The 25,338-nt window shown below is 36.0% G+C and overlaps 2 protein-coding genes across 3 annotated transcripts; one reads left to right on the top strand and one right to left on the bottom strand.

The window, feature by feature from the left end:
- Positions 1 to 201: 201 nt before the first annotated feature.
- Positions 202 to 13,542, bottom strand: LOC128025249 (protein crumbs homolog 1-like). Of its 2 annotated transcripts, XM_052611431.1 has the most exons (9): positions 13,368 to 13,542; positions 11,087 to 12,034; positions 8,218 to 8,768; positions 6,748 to 6,913; positions 4,543 to 5,449; positions 4,381 to 4,422; positions 2,184 to 2,306; positions 892 to 998; positions 202 to 789 (listed from the first exon to the last, which is right to left on the bottom strand). In XM_052611431.1, exons 1-9 carry the CDS (start codon positions 13,414 to 13,416, stop codon positions 746 to 748), a joined length of 2,937 nt encoding a protein of 978 aa, XP_052467391.1. In that variant the 5' UTR covers positions 13,417 to 13,542; the 3' UTR covers positions 202 to 745. The 2 variants fall into 2 exon arrangements, with proteins under 2 accessions (XP_052467391.1, XP_052467384.1); XM_052611424.1 differs by having other exon boundaries at positions 202 to 998; positions 13,368 to 13,540.
- A 1,254-nt stretch (positions 13,543 to 14,796) lies between these two features.
- zbtb41 (zinc finger and BTB domain containing 41) lies at positions 14,797 to 25,338 on the top strand. Its single transcript, XM_052611479.1, has 11 exons — positions 14,797 to 14,961; positions 15,771 to 16,822; positions 17,779 to 17,986; positions 20,180 to 20,249; positions 20,365 to 20,512; positions 20,619 to 20,748; positions 20,849 to 20,944; positions 21,355 to 21,461; positions 22,561 to 22,666; positions 23,397 to 23,485; positions 24,340 to 25,338. The coding sequence occupies exons 1-11, from the start codon at positions 14,840 to 14,842 to the stop codon at positions 24,942 to 24,944; spliced, it is 2,733 nt and encodes a 910-aa protein (XP_052467439.1). The 5' UTR covers positions 14,797 to 14,839; the 3' UTR covers positions 24,945 to 25,338.

A 25,338-nucleotide genomic window follows, 5' to 3' on the forward strand; every position in this document is an offset into this window, starting at 1 on the left:
GGTTTTTTGAACGAGTTCACAATAAGAAATAATGCATTTTCAACTAATATAATCAGAAAAGTAAAAGCCTTTGATTTGACTAACGTTTTTGTAAAAGTTTGTCAGATTTCAACACTTGCTTTTATACTTCTAAATAAAAGATTTTGCTGTTTCTGGTGCTTATCAATACCCAGCAATACAAAGCAAACATAACATGCAAACTTGTTTTTCTGAAGTGACTCTATTTGCCTGACTATTGCGGAAATCCAGTTCAACTACTACACAGTGGTCTAAAAGTCCAGGATTAAATATTGAATCCAGAAAAAAAGAAAAGAAAAAAGCATTTAATCATGTGCAAATCCATGCTTTCCTTATCATCAGAATATGACAGCATTTCATAACATTGGGCTTTATACATATTATGATTAACCGCATTTGTTCTAGTGTTGTGCACGTGTTCTGAGAACATTTTCAAAAATAGATATTTATGAGGAAAAAGAAGGCACATGTAAAGCCTTTCACTGTCAGATGCTACAATGTGTATAGATCTGAGTTTTTATAGTTTTTATAATATTATTCTAAAATGTTTCATTTTCTCCAAATTATTATTCAGAATATGCTGTTTAAAGTGCTCTACTAGCAGACAACAAATCACATATTGGTATTCTCAATGAATGTTTCTTAACTACATTTTGTCCAAGGATTGCGACTTCCCATAATGACCTTTCATAATATTTTGCATCCTTCAGCCCACATGCTTCTGGTCCTAGTCATCATTGGCTGCGTTCCACTCAACCTCTGGGTCATCATCTAAACGCAAGATCAGGTATGACAACAGCTGGAAGATGTTCTGCCACAGGAGCAGGAACACATAGACGTAGAAGTCACTGACGTCGATCTGACAGTGGTCACCTGCAAAGCTCATCTCGCACACACACTGGAACCTGTTGATCAGGTTGCGGCAGAAGCCTCCATTAAGGCAGGGGTCAGATGCACATTCATCCAGCTCCAGCTCGCACCTGTTGAAGAAAATCAGTCATTCAGATGGAAAGAAGACCATCTCATGACACATTCCAAAAAGTAGGCCGAAAAACTAGATTACATTCTCTGAAAAAAGGTTGTAGCTCTCTCCTTCTTTACTCGTCCATGGGATTTGTTTTCTCCTTCTGAGAAGTCTGATTGCGAATAGCACACGTCTCTTTGTTAAGCTGCATTGTAAAGTGTCATTCATGTCTGTGTACAAATAGTGCAGGACTTGTTCCGTGTTTATTCAAGTATTATCAATAATAATAGCTTTACTATATCTAATGTTTCCTGGCTTAAACAGAACCACTAAGATCATTCAGGCCAAATTTTGAATGCACCCATTCAGAATGAGACATTAGATAGTCCTTAAAGTGAAATGGACTATTACCGTCAACATGTGTGTGCTAGGTATTTTTATGCTATTCATATATATATATATATATATATATATATATATATATATATATATATATATATATATATATATATATATATATATATATATATATATATATATATATATATATATATATGTATGTATTTGTATATTTATTTATATGTGTGTGCATATAAAATACTCTTCAAATCTTTTTAATTGATCAGAAGCGACAATTAAGACAATTATAATGTTACAAAGAATTTCTATTTCAAATAAATGCTGTTCTTTTGAGCTTTCTATTCATCAGAGAATCCTGCAAAACAATCATAGCTTCTGCAAAAATATGAAGCACTACTGTTTTCAACATTGATAATCATAAATGTTTCATGAGCACCTGTTACGTTAATGAACTTTTGTTTCCTTATTTGGTCATCTTCCTTTTCTTGTTTTGGTAATTGATTATTCCCCACCTGTCTCCAGTTCCCTCATTACCTCCTGTGTATTTAAATACCCGGTCTGTTCAGTTCTCCCTCGTCCTTGATTGTATCTTTCTATGTTAATGCTGTCTATGTATATTTGTGATTGTTTATGCTGTGATTGTGAAGTTAATGTAATATAGTATATTGTCTGTAATCTCCTTCGTTATCCAGTAAACTCCTCATTTGTTCCAGATCCTCCTCTAGCACTTTGTCTTGCGTTTAGCATACACCCCTCACTTGTAACAGCACCAAATCAGCATATTAGAATGATTTCTGAATATTTGCAACCTATTCACTGTGGTAAAGGTTCATACTCTTACCACTGTCCAGTGAATCCAGGCAGACAGTCACAATTATTCTCTACAGAAGAGCAATTCCCACCATTGAAGCAACTGTAATTCCATCTCTCATTCCCACAGAAAGACACAGGAAGTTTAGGGTATCTAGAGAAAAATGTGATAAAAGGAGAACACTTTATAAAGACATATTCTTGTTAATAAGTAAGATACTACAATTATATAAGCAACAAAGATTCTAATAGAGAAAAGCATATATTACAGGTTTTTATTTGCAAACAGTTTGTGAAAAGACTATTATGTCCAAATTCACAGTGTTCATAAAACAGCAGGCCAAAAGTCCCTGGATGACCTATACTGAGATACTGAAGTGCATATCTGATCATGTGTTTACTATCCCATGAGGTCACGGGACTGGAGTTGTGAGTGGCAGTGAACTGATGCAACTGTTGCCAAAAGTCACGACAATGACAACGTGTTGAACATGGATTACAGTCATACTACACACATTCATACTTCATAGAACATTTTTATTAATTATCAGACATTGTCTTACAGTAGGGATTATTAAACTTGTGGATGCAAAGGAAATTATGATCACGTGAGGGACCCTTGCTAACATGTAAATAGAGCTGTTCATTTAAATATTAATTGATAGGGTTATAAGAACAATACATTGTCCCCTAAACAGTGTTGGGGAAAGTTACTTTTAAAAGTAATGCATTACAATATTGCGCTACTCCCTAAAAAAGTAACTAATTACGTTTACTTAGTAAATTTTTATGAAAAGTTATGCATTAAGTTATTTTTGTGTTACTTTTTTGTTACTTTTTAAATATGAGCAGGATTGTTTTTAACATAGTATGTTCTATTTATAGCAAATGCAAAAAGTGTAATGAATGAACCTCAAGCTGAAGGAAAAGTTAATTCATGTCTGTACAGGAGAAGACAGTTCAACACTCTTCAGCAATAAAAAACTAAAAAATATTGAAGCACAATTGCTAGTTTATCTAAAGTCATTTTTGCTTATTAGTATGGATGAACTGGATCATCGAAGGTCAGCAGAAAAGACATTAGTTAATAAAATGGGATTAGATACATTTGTGTTATTTAACATTTAATTATTGCAGGTTCGCAATATATTCTGAGTTTGCATTTCACTGTTTTAATTCATTTTGATGAATACTAAACGAATACTTTTTTTCATGTGGGATGAATTGATGCACATTCACATTTAGTCTAGAACTGCATCATGTTCACACAGCGCACACAACCCCTCTGTACTACTGATTACTCCCAATATGGGCACAGGAGAATTGTTAGTCAATAAATGGAAAAACAAAGTAAAGTAGTTTTGAAAAAGTAACTCTAAGGTGACGATGTTACAAAGTAACTACACTAATGAGCACAGAGTCAAGTTAATAAACTTACTATAGGGTTAAGGCTAAGGTAAGGGTTTGGTTTATGGTTAGTTGCTTGTAATTATACATAATTTTGCTGTTTTTACACAACTCTCTGGAATACTTGATTCTGATTGGTGGGTCACGACCTTCTAAGGTGGTGCGACCATAGACAGTATAAAAACGGAGCGACACAACAAAACCCCGACAGAAAACTGCTGCTGCGTTGTATTTATGACATATTGCCATTAATTTCAAATGATTTTCAACGGTATCTTTGTCAGATCCAGTGTAGGCAGACTTTAGCTGTTGGTGACAACTGTTGCATCCAGTGTTTACATGATTTAATTAATTATTTTATTGCCTTAATTATTTATGTGGTGAAATAATTTATGTGGTGTAATAATTGGTTTCCCTTAAATGTCCGTTTACTTTGAAGTTGCTGCTTGCTCACAACTGCTGTCTTCACAGAAGCTTTGCGTGCATAATTCAACTCGAATCAATATTTTGCGTCTAATTATTTACTTATGTGGAAATTAGTCATCTTATAAGTGGGTTAATGTACATCCAGCCAGTTGTTATCTCAGAATAAACCCTTTCAGGCTGATACAAGACCGATCTTTGTTGGTCATTTGAGCAAAGCCATTTCTTAGGAACTTTTTTCTTTGCAAAAGCTTTGCATTTAAAGAACTAATCAAATATTTTACTGCTGTAAAATGGGGATGCAATCACCATGTCAGTGTTTATTCTGCAAAAACTACTGGTTGAATTTCTTCTAGCCCCCAATTTGATAATGAATATTTATTTTAAGTCAGACTCACGGAAACCTGTCGATATACCATGGAAGCTCTGGAACTCTCTCCCTGAAACAGAAATGAAACATTACATTCATGCACTTATAAGAAAGTCAGCATTTCAAGACACTGCTGAAGACTTCATCTCTCGAGTTGCATTGCAGTGGTGAGCATAGGAAACATATTCACCTGCAGAAAGGACCCGTCGTGCCTCTTGGACAGAGACATGAGTAATGTTTCAGTCCTCTTAGGCATGTTCCACCATTACTGCACTTGTGGTGGGCACATATATCTACATCTTTTTCACAGCGCCTGCCGGTGTAGCCTGCATCACACGAGCACTCGTATCCAGATGAGATCGCTCTGCAGGCTCCGTGAACACACGGGTTTGATGCACAATCATCTACAGTGAATTCACACCGTTGGCCATCCCAATCAGATGGGCAATGGCATTTGAAAAAGTCGAATAGATCTTCACAAAGCCCTTCATTTTGGCAAGGGTCAGGCTCACAGACATTAGATCCCCAGCAGCCGAAGTAAGGAGTACCAGAAGTCCTCAGAAACTGTTCTTCCTGGGGTCTGGGCAGGTTCAGCTCCACTTCACTGTAATGTGGCAATGCAAGGCCTCCGATCTCCACCAAACCGACACAGCCAGCGAAGTTACCCTCCGAATCAGGTCCCAAGCCCCCTAAGATGATGTCTACATCTTCTCTGAGGAAATCCAGATTTTCTGAGACTGTAAATGAGACCGAGGGTTTCTCCCAGTGCTCGTCCAGAACTAATCTCCATCTGGATGACTGGAGGACTGAGCTGTCCATGCTGAAGTCTGCTTTGTGCCACTGACCATCATTCACCAGATCCAGGCTGTGGATATATACATAGGAGGTTTGTTGTTTTCCCTGCAGCTCTAAAACCACGTGTCCATCGTGGATGGAAATGGTAATGAACTGAGAATCCCGCTCAGCATGCAGTAGAGTCGCATTCTGCTCCCTGGTACGGAAATGCATTGAAATGCTGCCGAGGTATCGCTGTATTTTTCCATTGCCACGATATGTGATTATGTGGCTGTCGCTGCGGAGGCTAACATTGACCAAACCTGCAAAGTGGTCAGGAAAAATGCATCAGTGCATCACATGCATACTACTTACAAACAGAACAATAAATATATATACATTTAATCTTTTTCGTCATAGCTCTTCATCAGTTAACATTTATTTTATTGTTTACTTAATGTTTTTTAATGATTTAAGTTGTAGTTTAGTTAACTATAAAATCCTTTACTATTAAAGCATTTCGTTTTTTTAGTTAAAATTGAGTAATTGGGTCTCAAATTTACTTCAGTCCCTGTTTTCCAGTTCATGGGGCTAGAAAGATCTTAAAGTTACATTGTCACTTTCATGCAAACTATATGTGATGTGAAAAATCGTAAAAAACATTTAGTCTGGCATACAGGTCATATTGAGAAGTTTAGGACAAGGCCCACAATGCGACGGTCTCAAGATGATTAAATGAGCTAAAACAACTAAAAATTCTGATATTTCCTATTTTCATTTACACGCCAAACAAGTATAAGAACAAGTTTTCACACTGAATATATGAGAAAACCTAAATCTTGAATTTTAGATCTGGAAAAGAACTGTCACTTAATAAAATCTTATAACTGTTACACTTCACTGCGGGAGGAACAAGGAGACAAGGAGCATGATTAACGATCTTTTAATTTCTTAAAACACAAGGGTAATCCAGCATAAGAGCAAGGACCATCACAGATATGGACGATGTAGACCTGGAACTTAAATACTAGAGATTATTACTAGACACAGGAGTGAGACGATCAACATGGGACATGGAACACATGGAGGGAAAAACATGAGCCAAGAACTCAGTGGGCCTATTTATTGGGTTAAATAATGTGATTTGAAAAAAATTCCTTATCCTTACTCCTTATTCAGCAAATAAGATAAATCAGACAAGTATTTGCACCTTTCTGTAGACCTTGGAGTTAAAAAGTTTGAGAATCATTACAGTAGACCTCCAAACTCCAAATTCCTCTATTCGTGTTTATTCACATGAACTGTATCAGGCGATACATGTTTCAGAAAGCGTGAATAAACAGACCCTTATTTTTGTTTTACTTCCAAAGTGTATCCCCTGAACACCATATTACATTTCTTCCCTGCAACATATGGTTATGTCATTAAGGACAAGCACACATGGCGTGGCAAATCCAACAAAGGATAATCTTTCAAGGCTTTTATAAATCCCCAGAATAGCTACACATGACAATTATCAGTTATATAACTGAACTGAGGATAGGTACCATAGCATTAATACTTAGACATCATCAACCTTTTCTTTAACACTTTTAATTAGAATAATTTACATTCAACTTACATTCGAAGCCCTGAGTGTGGGCTTGACACACGGCAGAGGACGGACATGGAGACAGCTCACACCACCTGACCTCCTCACAGCGCTGTCCCGCTATATTGGGTGGGCAGCTGCACGTGAAGTCATCCCACAAGGAGTAACACACACCTCCATGCAAGCAGGGATTATTCTACAACAGATACTCACAATCACTCATTACAGTACAAACTCTCAATTTAAACACTAAAAATTAATCTACTGTCCTTCAATTTCACATAATATTATTTAGTTCTTTAGCAGTGCTTCTTAAACTGCTGTCCACAGACCCATGGAATCTGTGGTCACACTTTATTTTAGGGTCCAATTCTCAGTATTAACTTACCATTAACTATGACTTTTGCCTCAATTAACTCCTTATTTGCTGCTTATTAATAGTTTATAAGGTAGTTGTTAAGTTTAGGGTATTGGGTAGGATTATGGATGTCATGCATTGTATGTACTTTATAAGCACTAATAAACAGCCAATATGTTAATAATAGACATGCTAATAAGCAGCTAGTTATTAGTGTTAATTGGACCCTATACTAAAGTGTTACTGAATCTGTTTCAAACAGAGAGAGGGTATGGATTACCCCTGAATTATGAAGATTGTGAATGATGAAATAATTCATACTATAAGGAACTTTATCACATTTTTCAGAATTTATGATGTTTGCAAAATGTAAAATACAGATTCATTATATTTAGGGAGTTATGTCTAAATGTATGGCTGAGGACAAGCATTTTTATTCCAGAATTCTGAACATTGTGAAATATATAATCATTCACAATATATGAAAATGTATCAGATTTACATTGGTAACATATAAACTTTTTTTAGAAATGTTATCAAATTGGAAAAAAAAGATTATAGTTCAAGTCAAGCATTATTATTCCAAAATTATTTACATTGTGAATGATGAAATAATTTTTCCAAAATATTTGAAGTATCCGAAATATTCAAACATATTAATCATATTTTGAAAGTTTTCGTAAATTGGAAAAAAAAAATATGGTTCAAGTCAAGCGTTATTATTTCAAAATTATGAACTTTATGAATAATGTAGTCATTCATAATATATTAATATTTATAATATTTCCAAAATATTTTAAGTTTACAATATATTCAAACTAATTTAGAAAGTTTAACAAATTGGGGGGAAAAAAAGTATTATTCCAGAATTGTGAACACTGTAATAATTGATTTAATCATTTATAATATTTGATTATTAATCAGATCATTCATAATAGATTTGAAATATTCCAACATACAAATATTGTTGCTGATAATGTGATTGCAATGTTTAACTGAGAGAGTGTTAATTGTTTCTTTTGTGAAATCGTTTGAATATCTGATGCACTTTCATGTCAGTTGGGCATTTCTTGATCCGAGTAACAGCCAAACTGACCAACATTTTACACCAGTACCATAATCATGGATCTGCAAATGCTTACAGTGCAGAAATCGTCTCCAGTACAGCCACGCGTGACTTTCATCGAGCTCTGGAGCCGGTACGAGCTCACCGGGACACTGATGGGGTAGAACTGCAGGCGTCTGCTGTTTATACGGAGGTCTTGGATACAGCCCTTAAAGTAGCCGCCGAAGGCTAGCGATGCACGGCGACCCGGTAAACCCCCCACATACACCGCATCTCCAGCCTGGACCAGCACACCGCGGATGGGGACGCGGCCTTGGCTCTTAGCAGACATAAACAGGGACAGGGATTCTGCCTCCACAAGCACAGTTATCAGATGAAATTGACCGTCACTGACTGTTTCTGTTCCTAGCAGGCTTTCAAAGTTGTTGATTTGAACTTTGACCTTTCCATCCTCTAACCAGACACGCAGATACTGACTGGTAGTGTTGGAGAGGACCAGGAGCAATCCCTGTGAGCGGCGCGTGCGAACGAACATGGACACGGTGTTACTGTCACCTGGACTGTCTTCTACTGAGAACACAGCGTAGCTCTCCAGATCTTCACTTCCAAACCTTGCAGTCACATACTCTGAGAAAACAGAGTGGACAGCAGCGTAAGAGAAAGGTACAATGCAGAACATACATATACATTTTATTGGTTTTTGACCAAGAAGATTGTTTCTGCGATTGATGTAGTGTTTACATGCTCAATAAGTGATATTCAAAAATTACTTTTAGAGATTATTTTTTAGCTTTTTAAACAATTTCTTATTAAATCAACAAAAATGGGTAACACTTTATGATAACTGCATGCTATTAATCATTAGTTAAGCATTAGGAAACAGTTAATTAATCATTTATAAAGCATTAATAAACATTTATAAGCAGTTTATAAATATAGATATAAATGCTTTATAACTGATTTAAAAGCATATCTATAATGTGTTTAATAATTGTTTTTTCATTCTTTATTAATGATCAATTTATCATTTCTAAATTAAGTATAGCATTATTTACACACCAGTTATTAAGGAGTTGTCAGTGGTTCATAAGATCACTTAGAAATTGTAAGTAAATGATTAATAAATTATTTAAATGTGCATTCATACATCTTTTTATTCAGACATATAGTAATAGTTACTTATAGTGTTAATAAATGGTTTATTAACATGTATTTCTACTGTAATTCAGGGTTAATTAAGGTAGTTATAAAACATATGTAGTTGTTAGTTAACTATTTTTGTGAGCTCATCTAAAGTGAGGACTATTTATGCCTTGTAAAGCTTTTACAAATGAGATTTAAAGGCTGTTAATATTTCTATGTTCTGTATCACTGTGTTGTGTTTGTTTCCGTTTTTTGTTTAGAAGATAACTGAGCCTTTAAATATCCTTTATAAATGCTTTACAAGGCATAACTAGTCCACACTTTAGATGAGCTCACATAAATAGTTAACTGATCATTACTAAATGCTTTATAACTACCTGAATTTACTACATTTCTTGTGATCTTATGAATCACTGGCAACTCCTAAATAACTGGTTTGTAAATAATGCTATACTTCATTGAGAAATGATAAATTGATCTTATTACTGTCTATTAATGCTTTATAAATTATGAATGATCTGTTTATTAATGCTTAATTAATGATTAATAGTGTGCAGTTATTATAAAGTGTTACCCAAAAATGCATATACTACAAACATAAAAACATAATATGCATTAGAAATATTTTGAATATTATGAATAGTATTATCAACAACAACAACAACAAAATATATGAAGTTATGAAAATAGATGTTGTCCACCCATTCCCAACAGAATTTGTTTTGCCCTATGACACTTTTTACATGACACTATGTTTCTTTCTTAACAGGATCTGTCTTATAAAGTTAGCCTGGATTAAATATGTTAATATCACGTTTCTTTAAAACACAGTTCAGGTGTGACTGGTTTAAACCCTCCATATGCAGTCGGTTTGTTTTTGCCTAAGTGTATGTCTGGGTGTTTTCTTTAGCACTCTAATCTCATTTTATGTCTCTGCACTAAGTTTAACCCTCTAAGGGTTACTAAATTTAGCTTCTCTGCTAAGCAGTTTTATCAATGACGTTGCTGTAGAGATAATGGCGACCAGAAAAGATGAATGTTCATTCTAAATTATTTAAAATTCTATCTTGGTTTAATCAGAAATAGGCTACTTTAAATAGTAAAAGAAAAAAAAGGACTTTCTTCTCAAGCACAAGATGTCATGAAGTGTGTGTTGTTTAAGATGATAATCCAATAGATATATTTTTCTATGTAAAGAAGCCTTTGGTCATTTTTAAATAGTCAAACCTTAGTCGATCAAGTTCAGTTAATGTGTAGTTTCATATTAACACATCTTCATATCCACTAAAAATCACTGCAACACCAAAAAAGCCATTGCAAAATGACTCAAAAAAACAAAGTTATATTTCTAAGAAACACTATTTTTTCACTCTTAAAAAAACATCTGCGGTTCCATGAACAGCTTTTAACATCCATGGAATCTTTCCATTGGACAAAAGGTTTTATAGAATTTAAAATGTTCTTCACACTTGCGTTTAAGAATTGTTCACTGAAAGGTTCTTTGGGGAACCAAAAATGGTTCTTCTGTGGCAAACCCCCTTTTAAAGGCACCTGAATTTGGTTGCAGATGACACTTTAATATTGCAATGGCATTCAAACCTTTGACTTAAAGAGACTTAAAGGCCACCAGCAAATCAGTTAATGACATTCTTTAAAAAATATATATTTTGTGTTCAACAGAGGAAAGAAACCCATACCGTTTTGAATTGCAGAATTACTATCCCTTTAAGGGTCTAAATCCATAATTCGGTTCATTCTATATGCAAACTAACCCAAGTTGTATAATGTAAGCGTGATCTTACCATCTAAACAGTGCTCGCCCTCATAAGGCCGATGGCATTCGCAGCTAAAGCTCCTCCATCCAGTCTTGACACATCTGCCTCTGTTCTGGCATGGGTTTTCCTTGCAGGGGTCCCAGTCACTGCAGCCCTGTTTCACATTCATTTGATTAGCAGGACTCCTCAGTCCCAGTCCGGGCACCACTACGCGTGAATCTAACCACACATCCCTCATACATCCCAAAAAGCCTGAAGCAGTCTCGTTCTCTCCTCTTCCACCTATGTAGAGATTCTGGACCACAGGATACTCAGACAGACCTGAACCCAGATCAGGCTCTGCTCGATCGATCTGTACTTCCATATGACACATGTCCTCAAGGCAAGACGGGTCTGCAAGACTCAGTCCGAGCATGTTGTTGTGCAGCGAGGCCTTGACCGTGTGCCAATGTCCATCGGAGACCATCGGTGGAAGCTCTAGAAAAACGCTTTCAGTGTCCTGGACTCGCTGCAAGGTATGCCGTACTCTTCCATTCACTAACTCCAGCATAAGATTCTGATCTTCAACTTGGCACTGGAGCAGAGCGGCCGCTGCCTGAAACGTGCGGAAACTCAGAGTGACATTCAAAGGGTCGAAAGCATTAGTGAGTTTGGTTTGGACCTGCATGAATCCAGTTTCTTCAAAGGAGAAGGCGGTGGACGTCTGGCATTTCGTTCCTGTGAAACCCTCAGGGCAGATGCAGCTGTATCGATGCCGTCCTTTGTCCAGGTACGGTTGGCAAGTGGCACCGTTCTGGCACCAGTGACGTTCACAGCCGAGCAGGATTACCGTGCAGTACGGCCCTCCATAGAGGTGTCCATTATAGCTCATTTGGGAACAGTGACATTTGTATTGTCCATCCTGATTCTCACACACGCCACCGTTCATGCATGGGTTTATGTCACAACCATTAATATTCTCCTCACTGCAGACTCCTGAGGCAGAGAAGAGAAGCGTTTCAAGACTTTTTACAGTGTCAGTGTCATACAGTGTCACTGACAAACATTAGCTAAAGGGATGGTTCACCAAAAAAATGTTTATTCTGCCATTTATACTCACCCTCATATCATTTCAAACCTGTAAGACCTTCATTCATCTACATAACAAAAATTGTGGACACGCACACACACACACGCGCACACACACACACACACACACACACACAAAACTGCAACTCTTTTTGTCCATGCATTGAAAGTCAAAGAGGTCCAAAGTAACACTGGACTTTAATTTGATGGACAAAAACATTAAGACATCTTCCAAACTATCATCATTCGTGTTCAACTAAAGAAAGAAGTCATACTGGTTTGGAATGACATGAGGATGAATAAATAATGATTTTTCTTTTTTTTTCAATTGCATATTATGTTTTTGCTCATATCAATTTGAGTGAAATGTTTTAAAAAAAATCACAAATAATTTCATAGTATGTAGTATGTTCTTAAAAAAATAAAAATAATTAAATAGCACCTTAAAATATTAAACCTCATGTATTTACAATAAATATATATATATATATTTATATATATATATATATATATATATATATATATATATATATAAATATATATATATATATATATATATATATATATATATATATATATATATATATATATATATATATATATATATATATTTAACAATAAACTTATAAAGGATAAATATTTAAATTAGTTTATACAACTTATTTTGGTGTATAGAAGTACCTAACTTTTACAGTTTGCCTGAAAAGTTCTGAAAGTTCTAAATCACTATTACATGATTTATTAGATTAACATAACAAGCTTAATCCTCTTAATTTTAAACGACTGAACTTGGATGTGCAAACATGAATATTTTTGAGTTTATATTAGTCCAATAAAATCACAGATCAAAGTTGATAGACACAAAGTTGATAGTAAGTCTACTGTTAAGAATACTATTAAGTATACTAAGTACTCTCAAGTCTCAACTGTGAACTTCAGATTTTTATTTATTTAATTATTTATTTAGATTGTGTACTGCATGAATGATTTTTCACAATCATACTAGAACTGGATGAATGATTTTTGGGTAAAATCTTTCGATTTACTTAAATTATCTTGCTATAATGGAAGCAAGACAACCAAATATCTTTCTAATTCTATTAAAATCACATGTGTGAGGATTTATGGAACAAAAGCATTATGCATTCCAGGTTGCAATTAGTTTCATCAATGCCATTGAACATGCACATTTGTAATCCATAAGTATGCAACAAGACAACATTGTAATGAAAATTGTTACCTGCATTGAGCAACACTACAATCCAGAAAGAAGTGCCCAGCCTTGACATGATTTTAGTTATAAACTGACTAAACAGGCAGGAGACCTAAAACCAGCCTTTGTAAAACACCATAACCCTCAGAGACTTCCTTGGCTCTTCCTCATTCATCTGTGTTTAGGATGGACTGACTTCTCATTGGGTTCACCGCTACCCTTGGGATTATGGTAATGCACTTACATGTGTAATGAACTGGTTTGAGGCCAGGGACAGGAGCCATGGCTAATCTGAGAGAGCTCACGCATCTTCACCTCTAAAAACGACTCAAGACAGATCTGAATGAAGTTACTAACCATTCTTAGACAGTAGAACTCTATTATAAAGGCATAACCTACTATTTAGATTTCAGTGCTAATTAATTTTACATGTGAGGAATAGTGAAGAAAAAACAGTATCAGAATAACACAACTCAGCAAAAAATAGATATAAGCATTTTAATATAAAGCCTTTGATCTTTGGAGCATTAGTCTTTAAAACTTCTCAGACACCTTACAAACTGTAAATGATCCATATATAATTTTGTGCAGAAATGTAAAAATGATGAAAATACATAGGTATTTAAAACAAATTTCAAAACGTTGTACAGGAAATTAATCCAAACCTGGGAAAAAAAAAAAATTGGCATGACGCAAGGAATTCATAGACACCAAGTACATTATACATATTATATATGAGCAAAAATAGCCTTTTTTTCAGATTTCATGACCTATAGTTTTTACTGTCACTAAATTTGGCAGGAACCCTCAGATCGTAGAGCTAACGAAGCCTACCAAGTTTCCTTTCAGTAGATTAAAGTGTTACTGAGATACAGCCTTTCATCCAGTTTTGGGTCAACATCGCTAACTTTGTGAAACTATAACTTTTGAACAAAGACCGCTCAGTTGGTTCAGTCTAATGGTCATCCGAACCAAATTTGGTGAGAATCTGACACAATTTGAAAGAGAAATACCAAAAATAGTCAAAATAAAGTGCATTAAAAAAATGGTGGCTACTGTAATAGGCAGAGTCTTACTGTAAGACATTAATACGTAATAAGATTAACTAAAATCATTTATAGGACAAAGATTTCAAATGCTATAATTTAAAGAAACTGATGATGCACTGATACAACGGATACAATCATACTGGAACGGGATATTTCAGGCGGGAATGTTAAATATATAACATACAGACAGCTGCTCTATTCACCAAATAGCCAACTACATTACCCACAATGCTATGCCTCATCAGGACGACTTCGTTCGTGGCACGTTGTTATTGTTGTTGTTATTTATACATTAAAACACATATACTGTTAACTTTCATTCAATTTCAGGTCACATAAATTTTATTCTGGGAGGATTAATACACTATTTATTTTAACCTATGGAAGGTGAAGACGTATCGCATTCAGCCAATGACAAAACAGCTTGTTGAGACGTAGGAACCCCGGACGATGGAAAAAGGACACAAGCGTCTAATAATCAGAAGAAAAAACCTGTGTTCTGTTATTTGTATACAAAGGCAAAATAAGCGACCTGTTCAAAACACCGATTTTTTTTATTATTCTCTTCAAAGGTAAGACTGTAACTGGAAATAAGTCACTATGTGCAGTTCGCCACGGGCCTTTTTGTGGTCGTTTGTCAACGCACTCCTGTTGTGGAGGGGCCCTGTGGGCGCAGGATCATATAATGGGGGGCCGTAGGGGGTAGTGCACTTCAGATTCGCATTGTCCTCTTTCGGAAGGCGCTAGATTTTGGAATCGTGTGTGCAGTGTAATGTATGCTGACTATGTTGTAATGCGTTTATTCCGTTGTACCATTCCCCTCGACCCAGTGCAAAACTGCAAGCCAGATGTCATCGTATATATGGGTCCGTCAATTCTTCTCTCTGTCTGAAGTTACAGGCTGCATGTCACTGAGTCCACATCCGAGTTCATCTCTCTTCAGTTTCACAGCAGTGTCTCTACTTTTTGTCAGCGACATTAGATACATAGTGGAAACAAATGAGATGATATCAGAGTCAACATGCATGTTCTTCAAACGTTTTTGGGGATTTTTAGATAATTTGTCTTCAGAAAGCATTAGTAGTAATGTCACAAAAACAATTTGGCAATGAAATTAATATGTGAGATACAAAATATGGTTTTGCCAGCAGCGTAAACTCAACTCCATCAGATTTGCTTCAGACAACAGACAGCACGAAATCATTATTGGATTCACATAATGGTTGTTAAAAATGAAAACATAAGCAAAGACAGAAATACAACAAGCAGGAGTTTGTACCCAAACATAATAGAATACCGAAGCAGAAACATTGTTTGCAGTTTCACTTCATCACTCAATAATCAATGTTTGTATAACAGTCCGATAATTACTCTTTTTCAGTGGATTTTTTGTTAAAACTCTAAACATGAAGAAGAAAGTCAATGCACCTCATCAGACGAAAGTGAAAGATATCAGCAGCAAAGAAACTGCATCTGACGGTGTGGCCATTAACGACTGTTCACAGGAAAAGAGGCATCTGATAATATCCCAAACTGATGGCTGCTTCTTGAAGTTCTTGAACGAAGACCGGCAGAAGCTGCCATCGCTCTGTGACATAACCGTCACGGTCTGTGGGAAGATGTATCGGGCCCACAAAGTGGTTTTGGCTTTCGGCAGTGGCTTTTTTCATGCCAAACTCAGCGAAAACCCTGAACTACAGCATGTTGTCATTGATAACATCGAGGTCTTTATCTTTGGACGTTTGCTCGACTTCCTGTACACGTCTGAATTCGAAGTTCCAGAAAGCCAGATTCCTGCTCTGTCCGAGGCTGCCTGTTTTCTGGAGATGATGGAAGCTGTAAATCTGTTAGCAAAGTGGGCGACCCCAGCTCACGGTGATGAAGAACGTGATGTTCAGCAGGTCCCAGCGGAGACTCCGGACGTCCAGACTTCGACAGGAGCAGCTCAGTGCTCTTTCTGCAGTCGTAGCTTCTGCTATAAGAAGTCTCTGGAGAATCACCTGGCTAGGTCGCACAGCGCTGGTTGCCAAGTTGAGGACGAGCAAAACATAGCAAGCACATCTGTGGTCACCACCCGCAGATCTGCCCGCCAGAGGAGGACCCCTGCTAAATTTGAGGCTGAGGCTGGAAAGTCTGGTCCAAAAACTCCAAAGCATGATGCCGCCGCTTATGAGGAGGAGGAAAGTGAGGAAGAGCAACAGTTTGAGCAGGAAGAGCAAAGTAGTAAAGACGGGCGAGAAGAAACGGTCGAGGAGGCAGAGTGTGAAGACGGTGAGAAGCAAGACGAGGAACATGAGGCTGAAGCCCAGAAGGAAACCCAGCACAGCCAAGCCACGAATGTGTTTCCAGAAGGACTGGCTCCCGTTGTGATCCAGAGCGCTAACAAGAAGACTCTCAAGTGTCCCAAATGTGACAAAACCTTTGATCGTATAGGTGAGAACTATAACGTGAAGGCTGACGGACGATCAGTGACATGACCAGCCTTTTTGTCTTGTTTGTTTATTTATTAAAAAGTATTTTTCATACACTACAAATATCATTTTTAAATGTTTTCAAATGAAGTCAGCAAGGCTGCGGTTATTTGATCAAAAAATAGAATAAAAACAATCGTATTGTAAAATATGATTATAATAAAAGCGATTTCATTTTTTGTGCTTTTAATTGAATTTTCAGCATTAATTTAATTAATATTGTGAAATATTAATACCATGTAAAATATTTTTTGTCTTTAATTTACTAATAAATATAATTTATTCCTATGGTGCAAAGCTGTATTTTCAGCAGTCTTCAGTGTCACATGATCCTTCAGAAATCATAATAATATGATGATTTACTGCCCAAGAAACATTTCTGATTATTATCAATGTTGAAAACAGTTGTGCTGCTTAATATTTTTGCCAAAACCATGAGTTTTTGATAAGAAGAAAGCATTTATTTGAAATAGAAATCTTTTGTAACAATGTAAAAAACAACTTAATTTTAAATAAATTAGTTTAATGTGCCTTTGTTGAATAAAAATATATGTGTGTATTATATATATATATATATATATATATATTACTGACCCCAAACATTTGAACATGCTAAGACTTGAATACACCTGTTCAACGATGAGCATGTTTTAATTTCTTTATTAAAATAAATTTTGATATTTTTAAGGCATAATCTCAAAAATATCATGCCGCTGTGTTCCATCTGTCCTGAGATCATAAGGAAGGAAACACCTTTAAAATAATTACATTCCTGAAAAGAAAGCTTTATTAATCAGTTCGGCTTAAACTTTTATTATTATTCCTATCAAAAAAATAAAAAAACTAAATAATTGCTGAATGCCATATATGCAGTAGTCTCTGTCTGAGTCAACCCTTTGCTTTTTCTTCGTTTTGTAGGTAAATATGAGAGTCACACCAGAGTACACACAGGAGAAAAACCTTTCCAGTGTGACATCTGTCTCCAGTGCTACTCCACCAAATCAAACCTCACCGTGCACAAGAAGAAACACGACAGTGATGCGCCCGTCCAGAGGAAAGAGCACAAGTGTCCCTTCTGCAACAAACTGCATGCCAGCAAGAAGACTCTCAGCAGACACGTCAAGAGGTGTGCTTCACAAAACCTGTCCAGAACATATCCACACAGAAAACAAAAGAAATATGAAAATCTACTTTAGCATTTTAGAAAATCGAGCCTATTGTATTTATTAAGATTGCTTTTGCATTGCAATGTTAATTTCATGAGCTCTTTTCTCAATAGCATGATGCAAAGAATTTACACTTAAATGTAGACATTCTTTTTGCTTAAAGACTTCGGATTAAATTCTCCTGTTCTATTTCCAATCAATTGAATGTGATGAGCCAGTTTGAATAGAGAAAGTGGTTCATTCTCCAGTTTTGCGACATTATGTGTACTGCAATGAGCATCAGCAAAAGAAAGATAACCAAAAAATTATCTGAGGTGCTCAGACACAACAGTATAGCCAGACACGGAGACTCTCAAGGCTACAAGTGCATCTCCAGAGAACTTGATGTTCCTGTGTCCACCGTAAATAATATAATCAAGACGTTTCATGGCAGTGTAGACCGCCTCACTGGATGTGAAAGGAATGCACTGTGCCCCCAACTTTAATAATCAGCATTGAGATAATCAGCATAAAAAAGAAAAAACCCTCTAAAGTAGAAAATATGAAAAGCAATGTCAAGGTCATACCATCTTTGGAGTGAGTATTACTTTCTTTCTTATGTGGAACACACAATAAAATGTTTGGAATAATGTTGGTAGTCAAACAATTAACTTTCTTCCATTATATTTTTTGACCATACACTAGAAGATATTGGGAACCAAAACTGTTTTGTGTTCCACATTTGAAAGTCGTAAAGGTTTGTAATAGGGTTGTCAAAATGGCTTAAAAAATATATCCGATTTTTTCGCTAAAATATTCACAAAATTCAAATTATATTCGAATTTAAAATGCATCATTTCAGTTAGAGTGAAGAAATGCTTTTGGCTTCTCTTCTTCAGCCACAAGAGGGCACATAGAGCAAAATAATACTGCACGTTTATTCAAAGCATCAGATGACATGAATATCTGTGAAAAAAATAGTGCAATAATGTTTATAAAGGAATTATAATTAATTTTCTTAAACAACTATAAACAAAACAGCATGCATGCACAGCATAGTTTAATAAAAAGGACATAAAATAAATTTTTCATTTGTAGACACGAGTTAAAGTGGGATGGGGAAAAAACCCACCATAAATTCTCGACATGTTTTTTCTAAGTTGAACTTGAATTAATTTTACATGGCTTTCTAAACATGCGACTATTTCATGCGAGACGCGAGTGCAACGTTGATGGATGTCCCTTTAGAAACGGCTTGGTTTCAGTTTTGATGTAAACAAAATCTTCTCCGTATTGATGTTCTCTTTTCCCCAAAATATTTGTCATTATAAGCGCCGCATCCAGTGGCTTCAATTGCACAGGCTAACAAACGTGTTATAATGCAAGGACACGTCCATCGTCATCGCATCTCGTGCGTCACTGATTAGGCCGCCTCCTTAACGCACACCTAAAATTCAAATGCAACGGTTTTACATTCGAATATGCATTTTTATTTTAAATTTGACGAATATTCAAAATTAAAAAAATTTTGACAGCCCTATTTGGTAATGACATGAGGATGAGTAAATGACAGACTTTTTATTTTTAGGGGAACTTTCCCTTTAAGAGATGGCAATTATGTACTCTGAGTTTTCTAAATTAATAAATGGAACATTTTTCACAAACTGTGATTAAGCCTTTCCACAGTTATTAACACTTTAAATTTAATAAATCTAAAGATTTTGTATATTTTTATTTTATATATTTTTTATTTTATACACATTTGTTAGACTGTACTGTGTGTTATATTACTCTACTTACTATATTATATTACATTACTTACATTTGATGTCTTTTTCTGTTCTGACTGCCATTATTAAATCTGTCTATTTTCTTTTGGAAATTTGTGGAAACGCTATCATGGATTTTTAATTATTTATTAGTTTTTTTTTTTTTTTTTTGTTTTTCATTTTACTATTGGAGCAAATTGGATCACAAAAAAAGTGTAGTCTCCCATTCACTGCGATCTGCTTCTAAGATTCCTGGAAACGTCAGCCGGGTCCATTCTTTTGATGCATTATGTTTCCTATTCAGTTTTTACATGTTCCTGAAGCCATCGTCTGTTTTGCTAATGAAATAGTTTGTTAGCTCGCCTTTAGTATGTGATCACAGTCCAACACATTGTCTGCTAACAGATTTCACCCCGACCACCTCCAGGACTTTCTCACTCAGAAGAAGAAGAAGAGCGAAGGCTGGAAATGTGACGTGAGTTCTTTGTCTTGTTTTTTATTTGATTTATTTCATGCACTACATCTGAATTCTGCTTGCAAACAGTTTTACAGTTGTTAGTATGATTTCTCTCCTGATGCTGCTTTTGTAGATCTGTCACAAGTCCTTCAGTCGTCGCCCTCATCTGGAGGAGCACATGATCTTACATTCACAGGACAAGCCCTTCAAGTGTGCCTACTGTGATGACTACTTTAAATCACGATTTGCTCGGTTGAAGCACCAAGAAAAATTCCATTTAGGTAAAGCTTCACTGAAACCTTTATTGTTAATGAACCCGACGAGTTGATCTTGCATTGAACTTGTATTGAGTTTATCTTTAATGCTGAAAAAATGCTTAATATCCAGGACCCTTTCCTTGTGACATCTGTGGTCGTCAGTTTAATGACACGGGCAACCGCAAGCGGCACATAGAGTGCACACACGGGGGGAAGAGGAAGTGGACCTGCTTTCTGTGCGGCAAATCAGTTCGAGAGAGGTATTGACGCAGCTTTTAGGCACCAAAACTGTATGCAAATGCAAGAATGGTTGGATGTTTTATTCAAATACAAGCTGCTAATCTTCAAACTTTTTTTCAGGACAACCCTCAGGGAGCATCTGAGGATCCATAGCGGGGAGAAACCTCACCTGTGCAGCATCTGCGGACAAAGTTTCCGTCACGGAAGCTCCTACAGGTCTGTGAGAGTCTTGAACCGCTCTATGGTTAGATCAAACATGATTTATTTCCAGAAAACGAAGTCTGAGAGAATATGTGCAGATGAATAGTTAAGCGAGCAACATATGATACTTAAATTAGGAATATACACATCATTTTAGATTTTTTGTTGTTCTCTTCTGCACCCTAAAGATGCATTTATTTGATCAAAAACAAAGTAAGACCTGTAAACATTATTACAACTTAAAATAACGGTTTACTACTTGACATTAGTAACAACATTAATGTCTTTACTGTCTGTTTAATTGAATGCGGTCTTGATCAGTATAAGTATTAACCCCAAACATTTGAACAAGATTAAAAGTAATGGGATATTAATATGAAATGTGATCATGTTATTTATTACTGTTGCTGTTTTTTTTTCTTCAGGCTTCACCTTCGCATTCATCATGAGGACAAGCGCTATGAATGTGACGAATGTGGCAAAACGTTCATCCGCCATGATCATCTAAAGAAACACAAAAAAACTCACACAGGTGTTTTACAGATTCAAGTTGCATTTTATATATATATATATATATATATATATATATATATATATATATATATATATATATATATATATATATATATATACATTATGAATAAATTAAATAAATTTGAACATGCTATATCATATGCTAAATTAATTCAAGGTGGCATAACTGTTTGACAGCCATCATGTCAGGAGCGCTTCTGTTATGCTTTAAATGTTTATATGGAGGACAAGCTTTTAAAATGTAGAGAAAAAAATTCCCTTGATCTTTTGACATATAAGAGGACACTGTGCTCGTTAGTCTAAAAAAAGCTTATATTGAAGCCAATCTGCCAAAACGCCAGCTTGTGGAATGTGCCACTTTATGACATAATAGTGTCTAAGCCCCGCCTCCAAAGAAGATGATCAACGCCTGCTCCTACATCACTGCCTGTTTAGCTCCGCCCACCAATTCCTGCATATAGTCTAACTGTTTGTATTACGTGGTCACTATTGCTTCAGTTGTTGTTACAGATCGTTTGATATGTGCTGAGTATTTATATGTTTTTATCCTAAATCACAGCAGCGCCCATCTGTGAACGATGTAGCTGTCAAACACACAGCTGTCAGTCAATCATAGCAGTGGGCGTTTACTTCTGTGTTGACAATACGTCATGCCTATTCAAACAGAGCATTGAGTAGCAGAAAAAAACCTTTTGCTTCTAAACTATGATGCTTTTTGATGTCAAATGTTGATAAAATTATAAGTGGACCTCAGAGAACAGTACAAAATAATAAAAAGGCAGTTCATGAGCCCTTTAAAAATAAAATTCAAAGTTATTATAAAGAATGTTGGTAACCAAACAGGTTTCCATTGTATGGTCAAAAATTAATGGAAGTCAATGGGGACCAAAACTTGGTTACTAAGATTTTCATTTTTGAGTGGACTATCCATTTAAGATAAAACATTGTAAAATCCAACTGGAGAGTTGCTAATAGTTCAGTATTATACTCTCCATATAAGATGCTTCATCCTTCTCATGACTGCTTATCATGTTCAAAAACTGCATCAAAGAACTTATACGAGAAGTCTTGTAACGTGTGTGTGTGTGTGTGTGTAGGGGAGAGAGCACACCAGTGTGAGGAGTGTGGAAAGTGCTTCAGACGTGCTGATCACCTGACTGTCCATTATAAAAGCATTCACCTGGGAGAGAAGATCTGGCGAAGGTACAACAAATTCAATTTCAGAAACAAAAAGACACATTGGGTCTCATTCTGTAAGCAAACATACGCAAAAATTTGTGAGTGAAGTTTGCATTCAAACATTTCATGATTCAAATTAAACTTTAATTCTAAATTTACTCTAAATTTACAAATTAAAAAAAAAACTGAAACCACACGTGCAAAAAACATATTCTGCCTTATAAATGTGTTAAGATTAATATATTTCATCTTAACATTATATGTAGTTTAGATTCAATGTATATATCAGCTGAAATATATTTTGTTATATACAGAGACAAGCTGTTGTAATTCCAGCTGTGAGGTTTCTCTGAATAACAATGTAGATATACGTATGTACAGCTGACTCATGTAATCAGGGTCTGCAGGAAAGGTGTTTCTTGTGTTTGAACTGGTTTTGAGGATGGCATTTCTCATGGTTCTTAGAGACTGTCATGTGTTTGCTGAGAGTGATGAAAGGTTGTGTGTAAAGCTCTTATTATGAGATGGGTTGGGTGTGTTTTATGCAAATGAATAGTTTATCCCAAAGATTGGTTAGAATGGTTAAAAACAAAGTCATGTGCGTACATACACGTGTTGTGAACTGAGACGTATTGTTTTTTTGTGAAGATGATGACATTCAGTGTTTGTTATGGAGTATAAAACAGTGGCTGCAGTTGATTTTTTTGTGCATGTGAGATCTGTGATTTCATGATCATGTATTGAATCTTGACAGGTATAAAGCAGTGGTGCATCAGTGTCAGGTGTGCAAGAAAGAGTTCAGGGGGAAGACCAACCTCATGTCGCATTTCAGAACACATTCAGGTAAAATACACAACCATTAAAAAGATTTTTTCCGAAAGAAATTAATACTATTCTATTCAGCAAGGATGCATGAAAGTGACAGTAAAGACTTTATGGAAGATTTATGTTTCAAATGATTTCTGAAGGATCGTGTGAGTAATGGTGCTGAAAATTCAACTTTGCATCACAGAGAACGGTTTAAATTGTAATTTCACAATATTACTCTTACTATATTTTTCCATCGGTCTTAGTGACACCAAACTATTAAATGAAATCAACAAAAATAAAAATTGTAACAATAAAAAATTTAACTAATAGATATCTCCATACTTCACTAGTTGACTGATTATGTTAAGAATTGAAGTTTTCTGAAATGGTATGTTTAAATATGCATTTTCTAATTATAGATGTACGCATTTGCATACATTTCCAGAACAGAAATTGGATAAAGCCAGGTGCAAAATTTGCTAATTTTTTTTGACATATTAGATTTTTGAGCTCCTTAAATCAGAAAAAACTTGCAGAAGCCAGATTTATTTATTTATTTAGCAAGGTTTTTAATAATTAAATATTGTGTAAAATCAGGCAAACACATATATGAACAAAAAACTTAATATAGATGGGAATAAAACCTCAGGTTTGATGCAAGTGCCGATTTCGGGCTCATTAGAAAAAAACTAATTTTGACAAAATACTTTTTAAAGATAAAATCGTAGTTGAAATCTACAGAGTGCAAACAGATAAAGTGTAATATTAAAATAACATTTTATGAAATAGACAAATAGACCGATGCATGAAATGATGATGCAGTGTCTTCAGATGATGGCTGTTCTGCTCCTCAGCGTTTTTCCTGATCTGTGTTTTGCTCTGCTCAGGTGAGAAACCCCACCGGTGTGTGATCTGCAACCAGACCTTCCGCATCAAGAAGACTTTGACCAAACACATGGTCATTCACTCAGACGTACGTCCTTTCAACTGCCCGCACTGCAGCGCTACCTTCAAGCGTAAGGACAAGCTGAAGTATCACGTGGACCACGTGCACAGCGGCCGCCCGCTCGAGCAGCAACAGCCCAGCCATGCTGCGGCCCCCGCTAGCAAACTCCCCGAGTCCAACGAAACGCCCAAACCGTACCACAACACACCTAAGACCGTGCTGCAGGGTGTGGCGGCTGACGTTTGCGTCCCTGTGATGCTCGTCCCCGTCCAGATGACAGAGGAAACCGAACTTGCTGTGCACAAGACACCACACGGGGTCCTTCCAGCTGTGAGCCAGCAACAGCAGACGGGCTACCAGTCCGCCACTGACCTGGTGTTCTTAGAAAAGTACACCCTCACGCCTCAGCCGACCAACATCGTGCACCCGGTGCGGCCCGAGCAGATGCTGGACCCTCGAGAGCAGTCTTACCTGGGAACGCTACTGGGACTGGACTCGACGACATCTGTGCAAAACATGTCTAATGCTGCTGAACATACTCATTAATTCAGATGTGTTCTTCACACAAACTCATTTTGCTATTTAGTCTCTTTGTGCTGTTCTTAAAGGCATAGTTGACTCTAAAATGATGCATGTTGGTTCTACAGAAATTTCCTTAAATTGTTTTATTCAAAGCAAAAAAGAAATCGAAAGAACATGAATTAGAATAAATACAGAATTTGTAAATTATTGCTTTTAATATCTAAGGGAAAACGGTTAATAATGAAATAATGATTGCAAATGAAATTTGTGTGTTCAGATAGTTGACAGAAGGAAATAACCTGCTGTTGGTGTGTGAATGAATAACAGTCTCAGAGACTTCTGAATTCAGCACCTTAGACAAAAGTTTGCTTGTGTTTCTGTTAATAAAGCACTCTGGAGATCAGGAAGTTTTTTCATA

This window comes from Carassius gibelio, chromosome A2 (genome assembly GCF_023724105.1).
Source record: "Carassius gibelio isolate Cgi1373 ecotype wild population from Czech Republic chromosome A2, carGib1.2-hapl.c, whole genome shotgun sequence".
Lineage (NCBI taxonomy): Eukaryota > Metazoa > Chordata > Actinopteri > Cypriniformes > Cyprinidae > Carassius > Carassius gibelio.